Genomic DNA, 20396 nt, shown 5'->3' on the forward strand with positions numbered 1-20396 from the left:
TGCCAATGAACACCTGAATGATTCTGTGAGTGACTGGGAGAAGGTGCTGTGGTCTGATGAGACCAAAATAGAGCTCTTTGGCATTAACTCAACTCGCTGTGTTTGGAGGAAGAAAAATGCTGCCTATGACCCCCAAAACACCGTCCCCACTGTCAAGCATGGGGGTGGAAACATTTTGCTTTGGGGGTGGTTTTCTGCTAAGGGCACAAGACAACTTAATCGCATTAACGGGAAAATGGACGGAGCCATGTATCGTGAAATCCTGAACGAAAACCTCCTTCCCTCTGCCAGGAAACTGAAAATGGGTCGTGGATGGGTGTTCCAGCACGACAATGACCCAAAACATACAGCAAAGGCAAGAAGTGGCTCAAGAAGAAGCACATTAAGGTCATGCAGTGGCCAAGTCAGTCTCTGGACCTTAATCCAATAGAAAACCTATGGAGGGAGCTCAAGCTCAGAGTTGCACAGAGACAACCTCGAAACATTAGGGATTTAGAGATGATCTGCAAAGAGGAGTGGACCAACATTCCTCCTAAAATGTGTGCAAACTTGGTCATCAATTACAAGAAACGTTTGACCTCTGTGCTTGTAAACAAGGGTTTTTCCACTAAGTATGAAGTCTTTTATTGTTAGAGGGTTCAAAAACTTATTTCACTCAATGAAATGCAAATCAGTTGCTATCTTTTATTTAAGGTTATTTTTCGATTTTCCTTTTGATGTGCTATCTGCCACTGTTAAAATAAACCTACCATTGAAATGATACTGTTCTGAGACTTTTCATTTCTTTGTCATTGGACAAACTTACAAAATCAGTGAGGGGTCAAATAATTATTTCCTCCACTGTAAATAATATAAACTTCCAAAACCTCTACCAAAATACAAAAACGTCGATAAGCTCTCCATCACAAACTCTTTGAGAAGTGAGAAAAGTGGCACTACATTATCAAAAGAAAATATTCAACAACACAGCTTACTGTGCAGACCATGAAGGGAAAATGCACATCTTTGTCTGTTGTAATGCAGAGGAAACCTGCACAATACAGAATCAATGCTGTACCATAGTAGATCACGTTTTCTGCTGTGAGCCAGGCATTCACTGTGTGAACTAGCCTAAAGACAAACTAAGAAGCACTCCAGTAAGGAAAATCACATTGGCAATTACGTTAGCACCTAATTAGCTTTCTGTGAACATAACCAACTCATTTACCCCCAGCTTTATTGATGACATATCAAGGCCAGTTCATTGTCGCCGTCAATGAACCATGATGTGCCGTAGGGCATCTGCAGCAGTGTGTTAACCGTACAAAAAATGCCAGCTGCACAGAAGGCAATGTCTTGTTTCTACTGCACCTAATCCAGCTTCTGCCTTCATGTACTGCGGACGAGCAGGTTGATTATGACCTATCACAACCAAATGCACCATGGATTCATAAAGTAAATGATTTAACTGTAATATGAATGTGTGGAAGGCAACATGAACGGGTTAATGCAGAAGATAGCTTTTTGCCCTATAATCTACTACTGTTTGGCCCACATGGTAAAATCTAACAGTCTCAAATATATTAACACAAACTAAGCACAACTTTCCTCCAAGCTGATATGGAAATTCTATTAGAGGAAATGTCACGGGATGCTTACATCTGCACTACTGCTTAAATGTGTTGGAGCACACAGTGACTTAACAGCAGTAATGAATTAATTAATTGCATAGTGGCTGCAAAACTGCTGATTGCTTTTTATCTGTTAAATCTGACAGCAATGAATTGTATCATAAACATACGCTGCTCCTGAAAGCAACAGAGAAAATGCAACAGCATATTTCAATACTTGTGTGGTCATTTCCCTCACTTTAATGTAATATAATTGTAATAATACTACTGTACTACTACTACTACTACTAGTACTACTACTACTAATAATAACAATACTGAATAAGGGCCCAATGCCATTACAGTCTAGAGTTTCACATGTCAGAATTTGCATGTGAATTTTCACATGGAAAGAAAGAAAAATGTGTAAATTGTATTTGAATGTTTGCATGCAGCTATTCTCTATGACAGCTTCCTAGGGCTGTGGACTCCTCAGCTTGGGATTCCTCTGACTCCTAACTTGCATACAACAATCTTGTTGAACGAAAGTATGTAACATTAACCTCCCTGGCGGTACGCAGTTTAAATCGCTAGCTAACTATGCTGCCCAAGCCCCCTGGCACCTCTCCGACCCCCCTGATCGCCGCCAGCAACACTCACCCATCCGCGATCCCGCGAGAGCCGCAGCTTCACAATCAGCATCACTTGTCGCTATGGGGACGATCGGACATGACGTCATCGAAGTCATGCACAGTTCCGATCCTCCCCACACCGAAGCCAGGTGCTGATTGGGAGGCTGCGCCATTGCGGGATCCCTGGGGTGTATGTATACCGGAGGTGATCGGGGGCGATTGGAGGGGACCGGAGTGACTTGGGCACCATAGTTAGCTAGCAAAGTGCTAGCTTAACAATATTTAACTCCTTTTATTTTAAAAAATCCTCCCGGGACGATGCGATCCCCCGCGGCGGCTAGCCCGACACTGTGTCGGGCATACCGCCAGAGAGGTTAAAGAGACTCTGTAACAACATTTTCAGCCTTATTTCTTCTATCCTATAAGTTCCTATACCGGTTCTAATGTGCTCTGTCTTACTGCAGCCTTTCCTAGTTGCACAGTGGCTGTATTATCTCTGTTATATAATCTAATCTTCTTTCCTCTGATGGCTTTGTCGGGCTCAGGCACTTAGGCAAGAATGTGCTGCTCTGCTTGTTATAGGCAGAAGATATACACACCCTCTCCACGCCCCCTTCAGGCTCTGTATGAGTCACAGACTGAGCTCCTCTCAGCCTATCACATGCCATGTCTTTTGCTTGTAAACACTGCCTAAAACTGGCAATTACAAGCCAGGATTGCAGCAGGGAGTGGCAGAAACAGCAGAGAGGGGCCCAGGAGAACATAATGAATAGAATGGTATGCTTTTTATTGTAAGAACTTTAGAGTACAGATTCTCTTTTAAGGCATTTAATCACTACCAAAGCTTAGGAATTTCAAAAGTACCCCGAGCAGTGGTCTAAAATGGCCAAATGAACTTACTTGAGGCTTCCTCCAGCCACCAGCCCTCTCCATTCTTCCCACGGCGGCTCCGTTAGAGTGGCGACTTCAGCTGAAGAAGTGCACAACTGCACATGTGCAGCCCCTCCACGTGCGCACCTCCAACAGGCGTGGGGAGGGGCTATGCATGCAAACGACTTCGGCTGCAGTTACCACCCTAATGGAGACGCCATGGAAAGAACTAAGGGAGCCCGTAGGAACTCAACACGGGAGGGTAGGAGGCGCCCTTGGAGGTACTTCAGATCTCACTTTAGACTTAGTAAATCTGTTTATGCATATAACAATTCTATAGGTCTAGATGAGAATTGGGTTCATATGCTCCAATTTTGGAACTGCCAGTTTTTCTAATTATTGTTTCAGGAATATGGAAAGATCCTACCTTAATAAGTAGTCACTCTCGTATGGTTGGGTAAAATGAGAATTTATTGTAGCACTTTAAAATGACAACGCGTTTCGCGGTATACAACCGCTTCATCAGGTCGTATTTCGTGCCTTTAAGATAAAAAAGAGATAGCAGGGCACTGAGACATAGAAGCACTTGTGATATATTATAGACAGATATAGCTAAAAACATATCTAAAAATTCGTCTAAAAACTTCTTGTATTTTTATATTATACACAATGGAAAAGTAGTCATAGTGATAAGTTGGTGATCTGTACTCGGATGTTCCTCTATTGCATAAGAGAAATAGAGCAATAAAACAATGACACAGTGGATCAAATTATTAAGAGCATGGGGTACAATACATGCCATTGTCACTGTGCCAATATGACCCCATGCTCTTAATAGTATTGTACCCCATGCTCTTAATAATATGATCCACTGTGTCATTGTTTTATTGCTCTATTTCTCTTATGCAATAGAGGAACATCCGAGTACAGATCACCAACGAATTTAGATTAGACGAATTTTTAGATATGTTTTTAGCTATATCTGTCTATAATATATCACAAGTGCTTCTATGTCTCAGTGCCCTGCTATCTCTTTTTTATCTTAAAGGCACGAAATACGACCCGATGAAGCGGTTGTATACCGCGAAACGCGTTGTCATTTTAAAGTGCTACAATAAATTCTCATTTTACCCAACCATACGAGAGTGACTACTTATTAAGGTAGGATCTTTCCATATTCCTGAAACAATAATTAGAAAAACTGGCAGTTCCAAAATTGGAGCATATGAACCCAATTCTCATCTAGACCTATAGAATTGTTATATGCATAAACAGATTTACTAAGTCTAAAGTGAGATCTGAAGTACCTCCAAGGGCGCCTCCTACCCTCCCGTGTTGATACCTCCCCTGGGACCAGGGGCCACCACCTTGGCAGGTGGTATTTTCTCAAAGGAGCTGCGACCGATAACATCTCGTCACAAGGCCGAGTGGGGACGGTACTTCCCCACACACGTGATACAGTGGTTGCCTTATATGCAACCTAGCCTTGTGAGTATATACGATCTTTTACTTACTAAAGAAAAATCTACTCGTGTGATACTACACCAGATCGGGCTCCCGGTGTCTTCCCGCCCCTTTCTATCTCCTCTAGCATACGTAGGACCTCAAGGACTACGAGGGGCTGGAGGAAGCACCAGGTAAGTTAATTTGGCCACTGCTCAGGGTCCCTTTAAAGCTATATTAAAGGACAACTGAAGAGGGAAGAATGTGGAGGTTGCCATATTTATTTCCTTTTAACCCTTTAAGGACCGTAGGCTTACACCCCACCAAGTGACCAGGCAATTGTTCACAAATTAGGCCACTGCAGCTTTAAGGGCTCGCTGCAGGGTCATACACCTCTGCACACAGGTGATTCCCCCCCCCTCCTTTTCTGCACACCAACAGAGATTTCTGTTGGTGGGCTCTGATCGCTGCCAGCAGGTTTGTTGGTTTGTTTGTTTATACATTACCAATTCCGGGTTTCGGGTGGTTTAGATGATCTGTGCTGCCCCCAGCACAGATCAGATAGCAGGCAGGGCGATCAGACTTCCCCCCTTTTTCCCCCACTAGGGGGATGTCCTGCTGGGGGGGTCTGATCGCCGCCACGCTGCTGTGCCTAGCGGGGGGCGGCTCCTCAAAGCCCCCCTCCGCAGCGCTATTCCTCCCTCTGTCTACTTCCCTCCCTCCCCTCTTCATTATGGGCTGCGCAGGACGGAAATCCGTCCTGCGCCGCCTCAGATAGGCTTCGGCCTATCAGATGCCGGCGATGCCCGGCCAATCAGAGGCCGGGGATCGCCAATTTCCTCTACGGCCCGTATGTATGTAAACAGCGGGGAAGATCTTCCCCGCATGTTTACATTTACCCTGCGAGCCGCGATCGGAGGCTCGCAGGGTGTTCACGGAGACACCCTCCGTGAACTGACATGGAACAGCCGCCCGCATGGAAACTGCTTCAGGTTTCAGGGGCGTACTTATGTGTATGCAGAATCCTGAAGTGGTTAATAATTAATAAACCGGAAAATGTAGTTTTTGATTTTTTTCCCCCACCCTCCCTCCCTCCCCCCGCCAGCCAATGACAGCGATTGGCTGTCATAGGCTTCAGCCAATGACAGCGGATCGCTCCTGAGCCTCATATGGGGACAGCAGTGTCACACAGCTGTCCCCAGTATAGCGCTGTCGTAGATTGCAGCGATGTACAATGCAAATAGACAGCAGTTTCACCATCTAACAGTCTCCTAGCAGCGATTGCCGCTGGGAGACTGATGACGGAGCGGGGCTCTATCATTCAAGCGGGAATGCACGCAATCCCCTGCCAACTCCGCCCCCAAGACTTTACGGCAATTGGCGTTGAGTCGGCAACAAGTTAAACAATACTAGTTGCCTGGGAGCCCTGCTGGTCTATTTGGCTGCAGTGGTGTCTGAATAACACCAGAAACAAGCACACAGCTAATCTTGTCAGATTTGCTTGTTCAGGGTCTATTGCTAAAACTATTAGAGGCTGAGGATCAGCAGGGCTACAAGGTAACTAGTATTGCTTAAAAGGAAATAAGTATGGCATCCTCCATATCATTCTCGCTTCAGTTGTCATTTAAGATGGCCTCTGCTTTTGGGAACAAAACAAAACATCTAGCAAGAAAAAAAAAAAAGAAAAAAAAAAAAAAAGGACAAAAACTTGCCTCGTTGTTTGGGTCTTGAATAACTTTATACAGTGCAGATACAAGAGTCTTTTTCCGATGAAGAGTTGCAGCATAAGCAGCAAGCTGTGTTTCAGGTAATACCTGTTAAACCAATTGAAATATTATACATTTGTTACTGAGTAAACATGAACAAAGAAAACCTTTTTTAGCACGTGTTTAATTGATACCAGATAAGCATTTTTATAAACTATAATGCTTTGGTGTTTTTTTTCTTACCTAGCTTGAAGGTAAGTCTAAGATAAGTCTACACTGAATTGCACACACTGCACACACTGCAACGGATTTCTAAATTGGAGATGTGACAGGACAGGAGGAGTAAAAATTAATCCTGTTTTTTTCCACTCCAGGGTACACAGTGTTTAAAAAAATTATAAAGTATAAAAATAATATTAAGAAAATGATTAGCAATAGCTGATATAACAAGGGGGTACCATTGTTTGGTATATCCCAGAGTTCTCCTTTAAGAAAGTGATCTGACAAGTTGCAGACTGCTAACGGTTATGTGATATACATGGTTATGACATATGACTGGTTATAGAAAGCTTTTCAGGCTCGGTTCACACTATGCTGAAGTGGCAGCATACACATACAGGGAAGATATGCTGCGATTCTGCCGGTTGTGGCAGTGTATGCGGCACTTGGGAGTGGATGTGTACCATTCTGAGGCAATTCTAGAACAGCCACGTACTTCCATTGCCAAACAAACTACCAGACATTGTGGTATGGCAGAAATGGGGTATTTATTTTCTAGAACAATTATATCACTAGTACAACTCCCTTGACTGTGTTCCCCTCATATTTACGCTGATATATTTTAATGCTACCTTTAGGCTGGTTTCACAGTGGGACGTTACAGGCGCACGTTAGAGCAGCCTGTAACACACCCCACCGCACAGCAATGAAAAATCGATGGGCTGTTCACAGTGCCCACGTTGCGTTACATTGTAACGCAGCACGTCCTGATAACGTACTGCATGCAGTACTTTAGACTGTTTTCACATGCTCAGTACGGGTGGGTTTTTTATTTTGGGGGCGGAGAGGAGGCGGGGAGAGGCCGCTACGTAGCCAGGCACATGGCTACTTAATATTCACTGTACTTGCAGTGTTTTCTTCTTGGAGCGGCCCCTGATTGGCTGGCGGAACCATGTGATGCGGAGAGCTCCGCTCACGTGGTCTCCGCAGTGCCTCCGACAGAGCAGGCGCACCAAGAGCTGCTTGTAACGCGGCTCTTGGTAGCGTCCTGCTCCAACCCCACCAGGCGTTGCGTTAGAGGCACGTTATGCAACCTTAACGTCCCCTAAAACGCAACGTCCTGGTGTGAAGCCAGCCTTACAGAATTTTCAAACCTCAGCATCTGTCCATAACAATCCCAGATATAGATTGTATGAAAGGGCAGGTGTAATTTTAACTATTTCTTATACTGTAGAAATATTCTTAAACTTGGCCCTGATCAGTGATGCAAGCATACTCCACTATTGGTCCATCAAATAATACAGGGCAACAGAGAATACCACAAAATTTGTTAAGCACTGTTCACAGTGGTCAGTTGCGTTACAGAATAATTTTGCATGTCAACTCTGGACTGCGTTATTCTAACTCGCTGCATGCAGGATTTGTATTAAAGTGGACCTAAACTCTTGCACAGGACTGAAGAAATACATACAGAAATGGGCCCTTTAACTATTTAGAGGGTTTAGCCTGTTTAATCTCCCCTCATTTGTGTCTAATCACAAATTGTAATCTGCTCCCCTCGGTGTCATATGACTGCCACAAGAGAAATGGCAGATAGCAGATTTGAAAGCACAGGAGGATATGTCTGCTTCCATGAATCAGGAAGTAGAAACACTGCAGATTTATTTTAGTATTTGTACCAGGTGTAACAAATAAATGTTTTTTGTTTAAAAGTTATTATGCTGTTGTATCTTTTAGAGCAGAGGGGAAATACTGAGTTCATGCCCACTTTAAATTATATGTCCAGTCTCCATTGCAGTTCACACTTATAACACATGTAATGCAACTGACCACCATGAACCTAAAATCACAAACAATCATTCGCATGACAGCCGGGGGCCCCAGTCTCTCTCACCATGCCATACCCAGAGGGAAGTGCGGGTGGGTCCTGGACCTCTCACCCCCAACCATGAACCTAGCCTTTAATTAGATATCTTAATTTCATTTTTATCTAGTTTACACTCTTTAGTGTGTGTGTGTGTGTGTGTGTGTGTGTGTGTGTGTGTGTGTGTGTGTGTGTGTGTGCGTGTGCGTGTGCGTGTGCGTGTGCGTGTGTGTGTGCGTGTGTGTGCAAGAGCAACGCATTTCCTTTCTAATCCCATATGTAGCAGGAAATTGCCCAAATCCATCCACCGTTCTTTTGAATGGTACTGCTAGATCAATATCTAAAGCGATAAACTAAGGAGAAAAACATGTACACAGCAGCACTGAAATGCCTGTCTCCATCTCCATGTAGGCAATATGAGGTTCATGCAGAATCTAATAATATGAAGCACTTGACAGAAGAAGATGAGAATGAACAAATAAATGGGGGATTAAAAAAAAGAAAGAATTCAAAATAAGATTAGCTATAAGAAAACCAAACTAGAAGTGTCCGTTGTAACTTGTTTTCTAAGAGAAGCAACAATCTCATGACACATCTGGTTGGAATCCAAGAAATTACCTTGTATTCCGAGAGCCATTCTTCTACTACTCCACGTTCAGATCCCAGCATCTTCTCACCACGTCCACTGCTCTTCACTAAGAAAAGACCACATTTTTAGTAACTAATTACTTCAGAGGACCATTGTCAGTCTTCTCCGAAATAAAAAGCAAATTTGTACTTTATGTTTAAATAAGGGAATCAACATTGTTTTGAAGACTGGTGTGAATTGTAATCACAAGCTAAGCCAATAAGGTTAATGTCAGTGCTTTGATTGTACTATCTATAGACACTTCTGTTGGAGACCTTACACCACTTGGCCTAAAAACTATTGTTGGCTTTCTGCCATGCTTCGTGTCCTGTGAAATGACCTATATGAGCTGTCTGCTACCTAGAACAAGAGGAAGCAAGAGAGTATTTTCTGTCATCTGGCAAACATTAAGAATTTTCACTGAATTATTTAAATGGTGAAGGCTAATGTGTGACTGTGTTAATCAATGCAGACATCACAACACAATGTGAAGGCAGATCCTTAAAATATATTTACTCAAAATAAGAACATTTAATAATTTAAAATACTCAGCCATATCAGAGAGGTATTGTAGTGCCCACAAAAGTGGTTAACTGCATGTGGCCTAAGTAGATTATGATCTGGGAGATCCATCCCCACCATCATGCGTGCACTTGTATCACCTCCAATGAACTGTGCTTCACGTCAGAGCTAACCCAGACACAGTGAAAGGGCCTTCTACTTCAGAGAGAAACAAATCCCATCAACCTTTCCCTCCCTGGCATGTAAGAGTCCATGACATAGAAAGGTGGGTGGGATTTGTGTCACTTGGTAAGATGCGGCTGGCGCATTATTTGGATCAGCTCCTTTTGACGTGCCAGATGATCAGATATGAACAGACATACCAGCTTGGCTACGACTGTAATACAGATGGAGGACAGGAACCTACAGGTTGTAGGTACCTTCCCCCTTTACCTTGGCTCACCTGTAGTTATACAATTGTGCAGTCACTTTAGGTTCCTTTCACAACTTAAACAGTTAAAAGAAAAAACTTATTAAAAGACCACCATCTTGAAAAAGGGTAGAAATTCAAATACATAAGTACACATACAAAGAAGAAGTACATTTGTCCCAGAGAAAAATTAACTAGAAATTACTTTTTTTTGCCATGTTGCTGTCCCTTACAGCGGGCAGGAAAAATCTCAGCGATTTGACAGATTTTGACTGGTCCATTTCTTCATGGGGGAGGAGGGGAGGGGAGAGTGAATTTACAGTATTGCCTTTATTCTTTACAAAAGTAACCTTGGAAGAAATGTATACAAAGATGCTGGCTAGTCTCTCTATTGGTGTTCACATTATTTTATTTTGAAAGTTGAGCTGAGCACTTTTCATTCAAGGGCTCCTTTAAATTGAAGCTACCAATCAAATATTGTCAGTGAAAAGGATTGAGGAGTCTGAACATGTAATTTAAACCACAAATGCACTCATATCAACTCCCTGTCTTCTGGTCAGAAGGGTTCAGAGTACCAATGTAAAGGGTTGTAGTGTAGTTCCAACAGAGGAGCAGTAGACAGCAATTTGCAAATTCCAAGTCCCAAGTGCTGGCCCGGATTTACCTCACAGGAGCCTATAGGCACAGATGTCCTGGCACCCTAGACTTTGCCCTCCATGAACCTACAAACCCTCGCCGAACTGCACCGCAAGAGTGCTGGCTGGCCTAGCTGTCACTTCTCCCTTACTACCATTGCCTGTCATAGGTATCTACAAGTAGATATAGGTGCCCCTCAGTATTAGGTAGCCAGAGGAACCTTAGTAGTAAGTACTGGTAGCTAGGGGTGCCCATGACTGAAGGGAGATCTCATCAGTGGAATGCTGAGAGCAGAGTGAGTAACCTCTCATTCACACTCCACTCCATTCAGGACTCTGCACAGGGAAGGAGTGAGGGAGGCTCTCGGGGAGGAGAGTGAGCCGCCTTTCCATTATCAGGTGACTGTAGGCATGTGCCTACAATGCCTTATGGTAAATCCGGCCCTGCCCAAGTGAGAGCTCCAAAGACATTCAGGAAAATTAGAGGAACATACCTGATGAAGTTCTAGAGTGTTAACCTAAGTTTTCTTTAGACTGCACGCGTTTCCAGCCGCGTTTTGGAAACGCGTGCAGGAGGCCGACACGCACGACAGACAGTGCATAGAGTGCACTGTCTGATGTTCACACTGCATGCACTCCAGACCTGTGCGATCCGGAAACGCATGCTGCACGCAGATTTTGTCAAAACGCACGGCTGTCCCATTCACTTTTCAGTGATGGGATCAGCCACGCAACGCACACAAACGCGGATGGCGTGCGTTCGTACGCGATGTGTTCCGCACACATGGCCATCCGCATTTGTGATCTGAACGGGCCCTTAGGGCCTGCTGCTGTTTTCAAACAGGTCCGCAGCAGCAGATGTAGCAAGAATGCACATTCACATCGCTTATGTCAGGATGGTTTTGCAAACTGATTCCCGATCCCTCGCAGAATTACATGGGTTGTAAACTAGAACACGAGGAGGCTGTATGCTGGATGACAGAACAATCTGACAGCATCATAAATGCATGCATGCAATTCTAATGAGTCTGCTCCCTGCCTAAACGTATGGTCTGCTTTCATCTCTCAAGCACTGAGAGGTGGACTCAGTCAGATGGTCTGCTCTGTGACAAGGAAGGAATTGCCACTTTGTCACAAGTAGCTGGAGGACAAGGTAGGCGAGCCAAGCAGCCAAGTACTTTAAATATAGGTTTTGCTAACAGTACAGTAAGTACAGAATCTAACGCAGAAAACTTGCCCATTGGTAATTAATGTAAGTGTGCTTTCATATGTATTTAAAATGGGAGTCTGAACTAAAAAAAACAAACAAAAACAAACAAACAAAAAAAAACTTTAAGGGCCCGTTTCCACTAGTGCGGTGCGGAATCGCTGCATAGCACCGCTGACGAAATCGCATGCAGATGCGATTTCGCATGCGTTTTTGCCGCGATTTCGCATAGGCAGGGTATATGCGATTTTAACCATGTCACTGCCTGTGTCATTTAACATTACTTTCAATGCGAAATCGCATGCGAAATCGCGGGAAAAAATGCATGCAAAAAACGCATGCGATTTCCCTATTAAATACATTGCCTGCGATTCGCCTGCATTCCACACGCAGGCGAATTCTGCAGGCTCTACCGTGCAGAAAAATCCTGCACAGAAAAACGCAGAAGAAAACTGACAAGTGGAAACAGGGCCATCCACTTGTATTGGTTATGCGAATCCGCATGCGGACAACGCATGCGGATTCGCTCTAGTGGAAACAGGCCCTAAAACAAATAAAATCCCAAAATGTAAAAAAAATAAATTATAAAAATGTATGCATAAGTTTTTGCAACGCCAATTCAATGTGGCAATATACGTGATGAACTTTCGGGCTTGTCTGATTACTTTGATTTTACCAGCAAGCAACTCACAGCTGACAGCTCACAGTTTTCGTACGCGTTTTCTGCACAGAAAAACTGAGAACTCATGTTAATCAATGGGCTAGTTCACACTTAGGCTCCCTGCACACTGCATGCGATTCCGAATAGTTTTTTTTACACCCGATTCCGATTATCTTTACTGCATGCTCTGTTTTTTCTGCGTTTTTGTGTTGATAGCATTCAGGAAAAATCGGAATCGCAAATCGGATTTGCAGTGTGCAGGGAGCCTTAGGGCCCTTTTCCACCTGCAATCGCTAGCGTTCACGCTGAACGCTAGCGATTGCTGAATCGCAAAACCGGCGATTCCCCCGACGTTTGCGGCCGCGATTTTGCTATGCTATGCACTGCATAGCAAAATCGCGGCAATTATCGCTCCGCCGCGCGTTCGCGTTCCCGACAAAAGCGAATCGCGGTAGTGGAAATGACCTACCACGATTCCTATGTTAAAAAGCAAACCGTAGCGATTGTAAAATCGCTAGCGGTTTGCGGTTTTGCGATTCAGCCAGCGCAAACGCGCTGGTGGAAAAGGGCCCTCAATGTGTTTTTTGCATGCAGAAAAAAAAACTGACAAAATGTGAAGAATCATAATGCAGAATGTCAGTTTTCTGTATCAATTACATTAGCTGCTGTGAAAAAACGCGCGGTTTCCTGCATAGAAACACACTTGACGTGCAGAAAATGTATGCAGAAAAACGCGCGCAGAAAACTGAAAGTCAAGTGTGTTCCCTGCCTCAATTGATTTAAGACCAGTTATTGACAAAGTGTGGGCAGATCAAAAAAGAGAGCAGGAGGAGAGGTGTGAGATATATTGATGCATTATTTGTACTGTAAGAGGTTCAACAGGGCAGTCCAATGGATTCTAGATCAGAGTTCTACTGAAAGCTCATTGCAACCAGTTGGGGCAGCACTGAGACTGATTTGGGAAGCAAGTGATCATGAGCTGTTTCAGGTGCCTGTTGGCCTAGCTAGCTTAACTCTTCTCTCTTCTTCTACTTTACAGGTGTTAACGCAATAACATCATTCAGACAAACTAATCCAATGAAATAGATTGCTAAAAAGAAGTGGTAGATTTGTACAGAGGACTGTTACCAAAAACGAGCACATTCTCTAATTGGGGGACAAAAGTCTACTGGGGAGGTACCATTTTACATCACTACCGTAGTAGAAATATGTGCCCTTGAGCCCTGGTGGGTTCCATATTGTGTATGGACATGCAGAGAGGTCCCCTAATGACATCAAATCTCAGCTTCTGCAATAATGCAGAGGCCAGGATATAAGCAAATGGGACAGGAAGCTGTTCAAACCCTTAAAACCCCTAAATCCCTAAGAGAAATTGCCAGTGCTCAAAGAGCAAAATAATGTCTTTCTTTCAAGCTGCACGCTTGAGTAAAGGTGGCCACACAACATACAATTTTTTAAATATCTGTTTAATTTAAGAATTGCAATCAATTTTTCTAACTGATTGGTACATTGGTCATATTTTTGAAATGTTACACACACCTATGTTACATTTTTTCCCCCAATTATGATAAAGCTCAGTGTTCTCCCCAGGCTCTTTTAGCCGGGCGCTCCACCTGGCTACTTTTGGTCAGCACCCGGCTTTCATCGGCTAATCTTTTCCTATGCTATAAGCAGAGTAGGGCACAGAATCACCAGCCCAGCATTCTCTCATATTGCCCCACCCAGCTACTTTTTCACACCACCCGGCAACTTTTTCATGCCACCCGCCTGTAAAAAAATTCTGGGGAGAACACTGAAGCTGACTGGAAACTGAGAAAATTGCTAGGGTGTGTATATTGATAAATTGACAATCTAACACACACCATACAATCTTTAAAAACATTTACATATCTCTGGCATTCTGGATCGATATAAATAGAAAAAAAACAGGAAATCCTGATTTTTCAGTCGAATGATAAGAAAGCTTTCGACTTTTTTCGGACAATACAATCGTTTTTATCGAATTGCTGTAAAATTGGATCATTTTATTGTATCATGTGTGGCCACCTTAAGCAAGATTACCTATGTACACAGCTTTAATTTTTCATGCAGAGATTAGAATAACAAAAATGTTTACTATAGTTATAACTACTACTATCATGAGTTAGTGGGTGCGTATGTTAGTTAAAAGCTCAGGTTACATTTTATGAAATTGAACTGTTCTCTCCCGCTACTTTCAGAGTTTTATAGAAAAGAAAAAGATGCAACACAGCATTTTAAAAATACATGAGTACAAGTGAAAGGGGATCTTCCTTGGTGGAAAAAAAGACACACACTGAACTGCAGGGCTTAGTGTAATTGCAGCACAACTCCAACAGAGTACATACTTAGCCATTCTCAGCTAACGAGAGCCTACAAACCATGGAGAAGAAAAAAAGGAATTCTATTCTTGGTGCACCCAAACAAGAGAAGACGAGACTGTCCAGGGAGAAGCAAACACCTGCATTTTGCTCTGCAGGTCTGGTGTTCTGCTGTGAGACATTAACCCATTTATTTCTGCAACTATTCACTAGAATAAAAAACCACTATCTACATCAGTGGTTCCCAACCTTTTATGAGGTATCACCCCTTAGTACGGTATACCCTTACGCCAGGTGGTGGTGCCAGTGGAGGGGGTAGCGCTGTGACCTTGCCAGCTAAAAATAGCCGGTGACTCAACTACTTTGCGCCAATTCCCTTACCGGTGTAATGTCAGCTATTGCAGCCCCGCACGTTGTGCAGCCCCGCATGCGCAGTAGGAGCCTGCATCCCATTAAATTGTGCAGCCACGTAAAACATCCTAAATGTCTCCGCTTCCGCACCACGTACACTCCCGAAATTTTCAGGGGAGGGAGGGGACCCCCAGATCTAGCTCTGTGCCGAATTGCAGCCCCCGAGCCCCACTGGTTCCCGAGACTGATTGCAGCAAACCTATCTCGGGAACTAGCGGGGCTCGGGGGCTGCAATTCGACACAGAGCTAGATCTGGGGGTCCCCTCCCTCCCCTGAAAATTTCGGGAGTGTACGTGGTGCGGTAGCAGAGATATTTCAGGTAAATAATATCTAACTTCCAACTGAGCATGCGCGATACTCAGTGAGGAAGGCTGCTTCCGGGCTGCAATATCTGGCATTACACCGGCGCATGACCAACGAGCCCTGAGGAATTACGCAACTCTATCATGCACACTTGCATATTTTATACAGATCATATTTTTTGCCCATAATTTTCTTAAAAACGAGTGACACTGCGACACTTTAGTTTTTCTGCCTTTCCATACTGATCGCCCCCCTGTCGCCCCCCACAAATTTACCGCCCCCCTTAGAACCCAAATCGCCCACCTGGGGGGCGATCGCCCCCAGGTTGGGAACCACTGATCTACATGGAATGCATTGGCCATCAGCCATTATTCATAATGCCATACCTTGATAAAATAAGCTAGTTTTGACTAGGCTGCTCTATTAGGGAACTAGGAAACAAAGATCAGAATATTACTGCATATCAATCTGTATGCTTATAAGAAGTACTGTGTGATTTGAAGAGGAACTCCAGTGAAAATAATATAATAAAAAAAGTGCTTCATTTTTACAATAATTATGTATATAATTTAGTCAGTGTTTGCCCATTGTAAAATCTTTTAAATCCCTAATTTACATTCTAACATTTATCACATGGTGACATTATTACTGCTGGCAGGTGATGTAGCTGCTGCATGCTTTTTTTGGCAATTGGAAACAGTTGTAAACAGCTATTTCCCACAATGCAACAAGGTTCACAGACAGGAAACTGCCAGGAGTACCACGGTCCTCAGCGTTTCTTGTGGGAGGGGTTTCACCACTATCAGTCATACAGCGCCCCCTGATGTCTGTTTGTGAAAAGGAATCGATTTCTCATGTAAAAGGAGGCATTAGCTACTGATTGGGATAAAGTTCAAATCTTGGTCGGAGTTTCTCTTTAAGTGCAAGTCGTTTCACAACTCAGCACGGTTTACATTAGGTCAGGACATTTAGAAGTTCTCGTGTCACGGATGATCATTAAAGGTTTACTATAGTGAAAATATTTAAACATTTTAAATACGTATGTACACATATTTATAGAAAGTACATTTGTCCCAGATTAAAATGCAATATAAATTACTTTTTTCATATGTTGCTGTTGCTTACAGTAGGTAGTAAAAATCTTACAGAACTGACAGGTTTTGAACTAGTCCATCTCCTCATGGGAGATTCTTAGGCTTTCAAAAGCACTTAACAGCAGTTGCTCAGTCCAACTGCCAAAATAGTGTGTAAATAAGTAGGCCTGTATGTTTGTTTTATCCTTACCAGGGAATACTTTTGTAAGGAATAAAGGTAACCCTGAGAATCCCCTGTGGAGATGGACAAGTCCAAAACCTGCCAGATTTTTACTGACTGCTGTAAGTGATAGCAACATAGGAGAAAAGCATTTTATAGTGCAGTTTACTATGGGAGAACGGTACTTCCTATAAATATGTGTACACATAGGGTTGCAACGGTATGAATATTCATGGTATGATAACAGTAAAAAACAACCCCCCACCCCCCTTAAAAAAAACAAAAAAACAAAACACCACACCACGGTTTGATGGTATTACATTATTAAACAATTATTTGGACTCAGGCACCGTTACATTAAAAAAATGTGCTCCCCATCCCAGTGTAAAGCTGTAAAATGGCTAACCTGCTCCTGAAAATGTCCTGGAGGCATTAAATACTATTCCCCCTCCAGGTCACCGTGGAAAGTGGTGAAAGATATAATCCGGCTTTCAGCTAACGAATTACAACATTTTTATAGTAATTAGTGCTTTGTCTTTTAAAGGCGACCAAATTACTCACTGAGCACTGCTATAGCTGTAATTCCTATTACGACATATGTCAATGCTGGCAGCACCCAGACCTCCCGCCCTGCTTTTACAGGGCTCCAACCCCCCCCCCCCCCTGTATAGGTGCCACCAGTATAGCTTGTTGGGTATAGGTGCCCCCAGAAGAAGTAGCAAGGAATAGGTAGCCAAGAATCGGTACCCCTAGTATAGGTAGCCCGCAGTGTAGGTAGCCAGACATGGGTACCCCAGTATAGGCAGCCACACATGGGTACCCCAGTATAGGTAGCTAGGAATAGGTGCCCCAGTATAGGTAGCCAGGAATAGGTGCCCCAGTATAGGTAGCCAGGAATAGGTGCCCCAGTATAGGTAGCCAGGAATAGGTACCCGTAGTATAGGTAGCTAGGAATAGGTGCAGCCAGCATAGGTAGCCAGGTATAGGTGCCCCCAGTATAGGTAGCCAGGAATAGGTGCAGCTAGTTAAGATAGCCAGGAATAAGCGCAGCCAGTATAGGTAGCCAGGAATAGGTGCAGCTAGTATAGGTAGCCAGGAATAGGTGCAGCTAGTATAGGTAGCCAGGTATAGGTGCCCCCAGTATAGGTAGCCAGGAATAGGTGCAGCCAGTACAGGTAGCCAGGAATAGGTGTAGCCAGTATAGACAGCCAGGAATAGGTGCAGCCAGTATAGACAGCCAGGAATAGGTGCAGCCAGTATAGACAGCCAGGAATAGGTGCAGCCAGTATAGACAGCCAGGAATAGGTGCAGCCAGTATAGACAGCCAGGAATAGGTGCAGCCAGTATAGGTAGCAAGGAATAGGTGTAGTCAGCATACATAGCCAGGAATAGGTGCAGCCAGTATAGGTAGCCTGGAATAGGTGCAGCCAGTATAGGTAGCCTGGAATAGGTGCAGCCAGTATAGGTGGCCAAGTATAGGTAGCCAGGAATAGGTGCCTCAGTATAGGTAGCCAGGAATAGGTGCCCCAGTATAGGTAGCCAGGAATAGGTACCCGTAGTATAGGTAGGTAGGAATAGGTGCAGCCAGGGTAGGTAGCCAGGTATAGGTGCCCCCAGTATAGATAGCCAGGAATAGGTGCAGCTAGTAAAGATAGCCAGGAATAAGTTCAGCCAGTATAGGTATCCAGGAATAGGTGCAGCTAGTATAGGTAGCCAGGAATAGGTGCAGCTAGTATAGGTAGCCAGGAATAGGTGCAGCTAGTATAGGTAGCCAGGTATAGGTGCTCCCAGTATAGATAGCCAGGAATAGGTGCAGAAAGTATAGATAGCAAGGAATATTTTCAGCCAGTATAGATAGTCAGGAAAGGGTGCAAACAGTATAGGTAGCCAGGAATAGGTGCAAACAGTATAGGTAGCCAAGAATACATGCAGCCAGTATAGATAGCCAGGAATAGCTGCAGCCAGTATATGTCGCCAAGAATAGGTGCAGCCAGTACATGTAGCCAAGAATAGGTGCAGCCAGTACAGATAGCCAGGAATAGCTGCAGCCAGTATAGGTAGCCAGGAATAGGTGCCCGCAGTATAGGTAGCCAGGTGGAGGGGAGACAGGAAGCAGCGGCAGCAGGGGCGTAGCAATAGGGGGTGCAGAGGTAGCGACCGCATCGGGGCCCTTGGGCCAGAGGGGCCCTAAAGGGCCCTCCCTCAACTTCAGTATTAGCTCTCTATTGGTCCTGTGCTGATAATAGTCACTTCTATAGATACTTTGAATAGTGGTAATCATTAACAAACTGTTCCCCACCCCCTTCTTGCACCTGACACTGTAGTTGTCATTGGCTGGTTTTGGTGCGTCGTATCAATTGTTATGTATAGAGTGCTTGGGGGGGCCTCATTGTAAAACTTGCATCAGGGCCCACAGCTCCTTAGCTATGCCACTGAGCGGCAGGGCTGGAATGCAGCGGCAGGCGCTTGAACAGTGGTGGGGGTAAACAAATACTCACTTCGCTGGATCCATCGCATGTGTTCTCACTTCTTCCGGTTCTTGTGTTCCATCTCCCTGTAACAGTGACCCCTGGGCGCTGTTACAGGGAGATGGAACACAAGAACAGGAGGAAGGAAGAAGTGAGAACACACGCGATGGATTCAGCTAAGTATTTGTTTACCCCACCGCTGTTCAAGCGCCTGCCGCTGCACCCCATTCCCGCCGCTGTTCATGAGTGTCCCCCCTTCCCCCGAAAACCAGTAAAATGTGATTGTGCATGGTATATTAAATGTTATGATTTTTTTGCGATAGAGGTCCTTTAAACTATTAGCAGCCCTGCCAGCATTATCTCAAGATAGATAATGCGTGCCAGGACGTCTTCAAATGGCATATGACGTTTAGCTGCTAAATGCAGAATTGCACAGGGAGCTCCTCTTCATCCACTGGCAGCACTGCACACTCGCCATCCTCTTTGAAGTTTTGATCACATAATATGACGTGATCGTAAGCCAGTGGATGGTGTCAGCGCTGCAGCACTCCCTAATGATGGAAAAAGGGTGATGGAAGAGACTCTTCCATCACCAGTCGACACTGCAATGCTGACATCATCCCCTGGGTTACGTTCACGTCATATCGTGTGATTGGAACTCCGAAAAGGAGGTCGGCATTGCAGCGCTGCCAGTGGAGGAGAGGAACAGCTGATCCAGCCCCCCAGATCAGGTAAATGTGACAGATCCCTGCACACTTCCCCAGCGGCAATAAAAAAAAAAAAAAAAAAAAAAAACCTGCCCTGCAGTGCACATATAGCTTTGCTATACAGTATGTGGCTGCTAATGGGTTAATATATGTGTACAGTACAAGGCAAAACAAGCAAGCACAATAGTGAATAAAAGAGGGAAAAAGAAAGAAATCAAAAATAGAAAAAAAAAATTGTAAATGCAAAACTGAATATTGCACTGAAACTGGAATACGTGTGGCTTTTTGTACTGTGATTTTGTTTTTCTTAAAAATCCACTATTCCACTTACACACAGTCACACTTTCCAGTGGTATGCAAACATTAAGAATAACAAAGATGTTTGAATGACATGCAGACCTTCTGAACAGGCAAATTACAATGACATCTAGATATTAGCAACCACAAGCAGATATTGATAATGCCAATGAAAAGCAGATAAGTACAAGGACAGGCAGATAGTAATCATATGCGCATTATGAACAACAGG

At 44.0% G+C, this 20396-nt stretch overlaps 1 protein-coding gene across 4 annotated transcripts in view; it reads right to left on the minus strand.

Moving 5' to 3' along the window:
• The window catches only part of HYCC2 (hyccin PI4KA lipid kinase complex subunit 2), a 131462-nt gene that overhangs the window by 52382 nt on the left and 58684 nt on the right, over positions 1–20396 (minus strand). For all 4 annotated transcript variants that reach the window (XM_068245143.1, XM_068245146.1, XM_068245144.1 and 1 more), the window contains exons 3-4: positions 8942–9018; positions 6247–6348 (exon numbers count right to left, since the gene is read on the minus strand). In XM_068245143.1, the coding sequence (XP_068101244.1) occupies positions 6247–6348; positions 8942–8992 (153 nt within the window). In that variant the 5' untranslated portion in view covers positions 8993–9018. The remainder of the gene's footprint in view (positions 1–6246; positions 6349–8941; positions 9019–20396) is intronic.

The sequence above is a fragment of the Hyperolius riggenbachi genome, chromosome 7 (assembly GCF_040937935.1).
Source record: "Hyperolius riggenbachi isolate aHypRig1 chromosome 7, aHypRig1.pri, whole genome shotgun sequence".
Lineage (NCBI taxonomy): Eukaryota > Metazoa > Chordata > Amphibia > Anura > Hyperoliidae > Hyperolius > Hyperolius riggenbachi.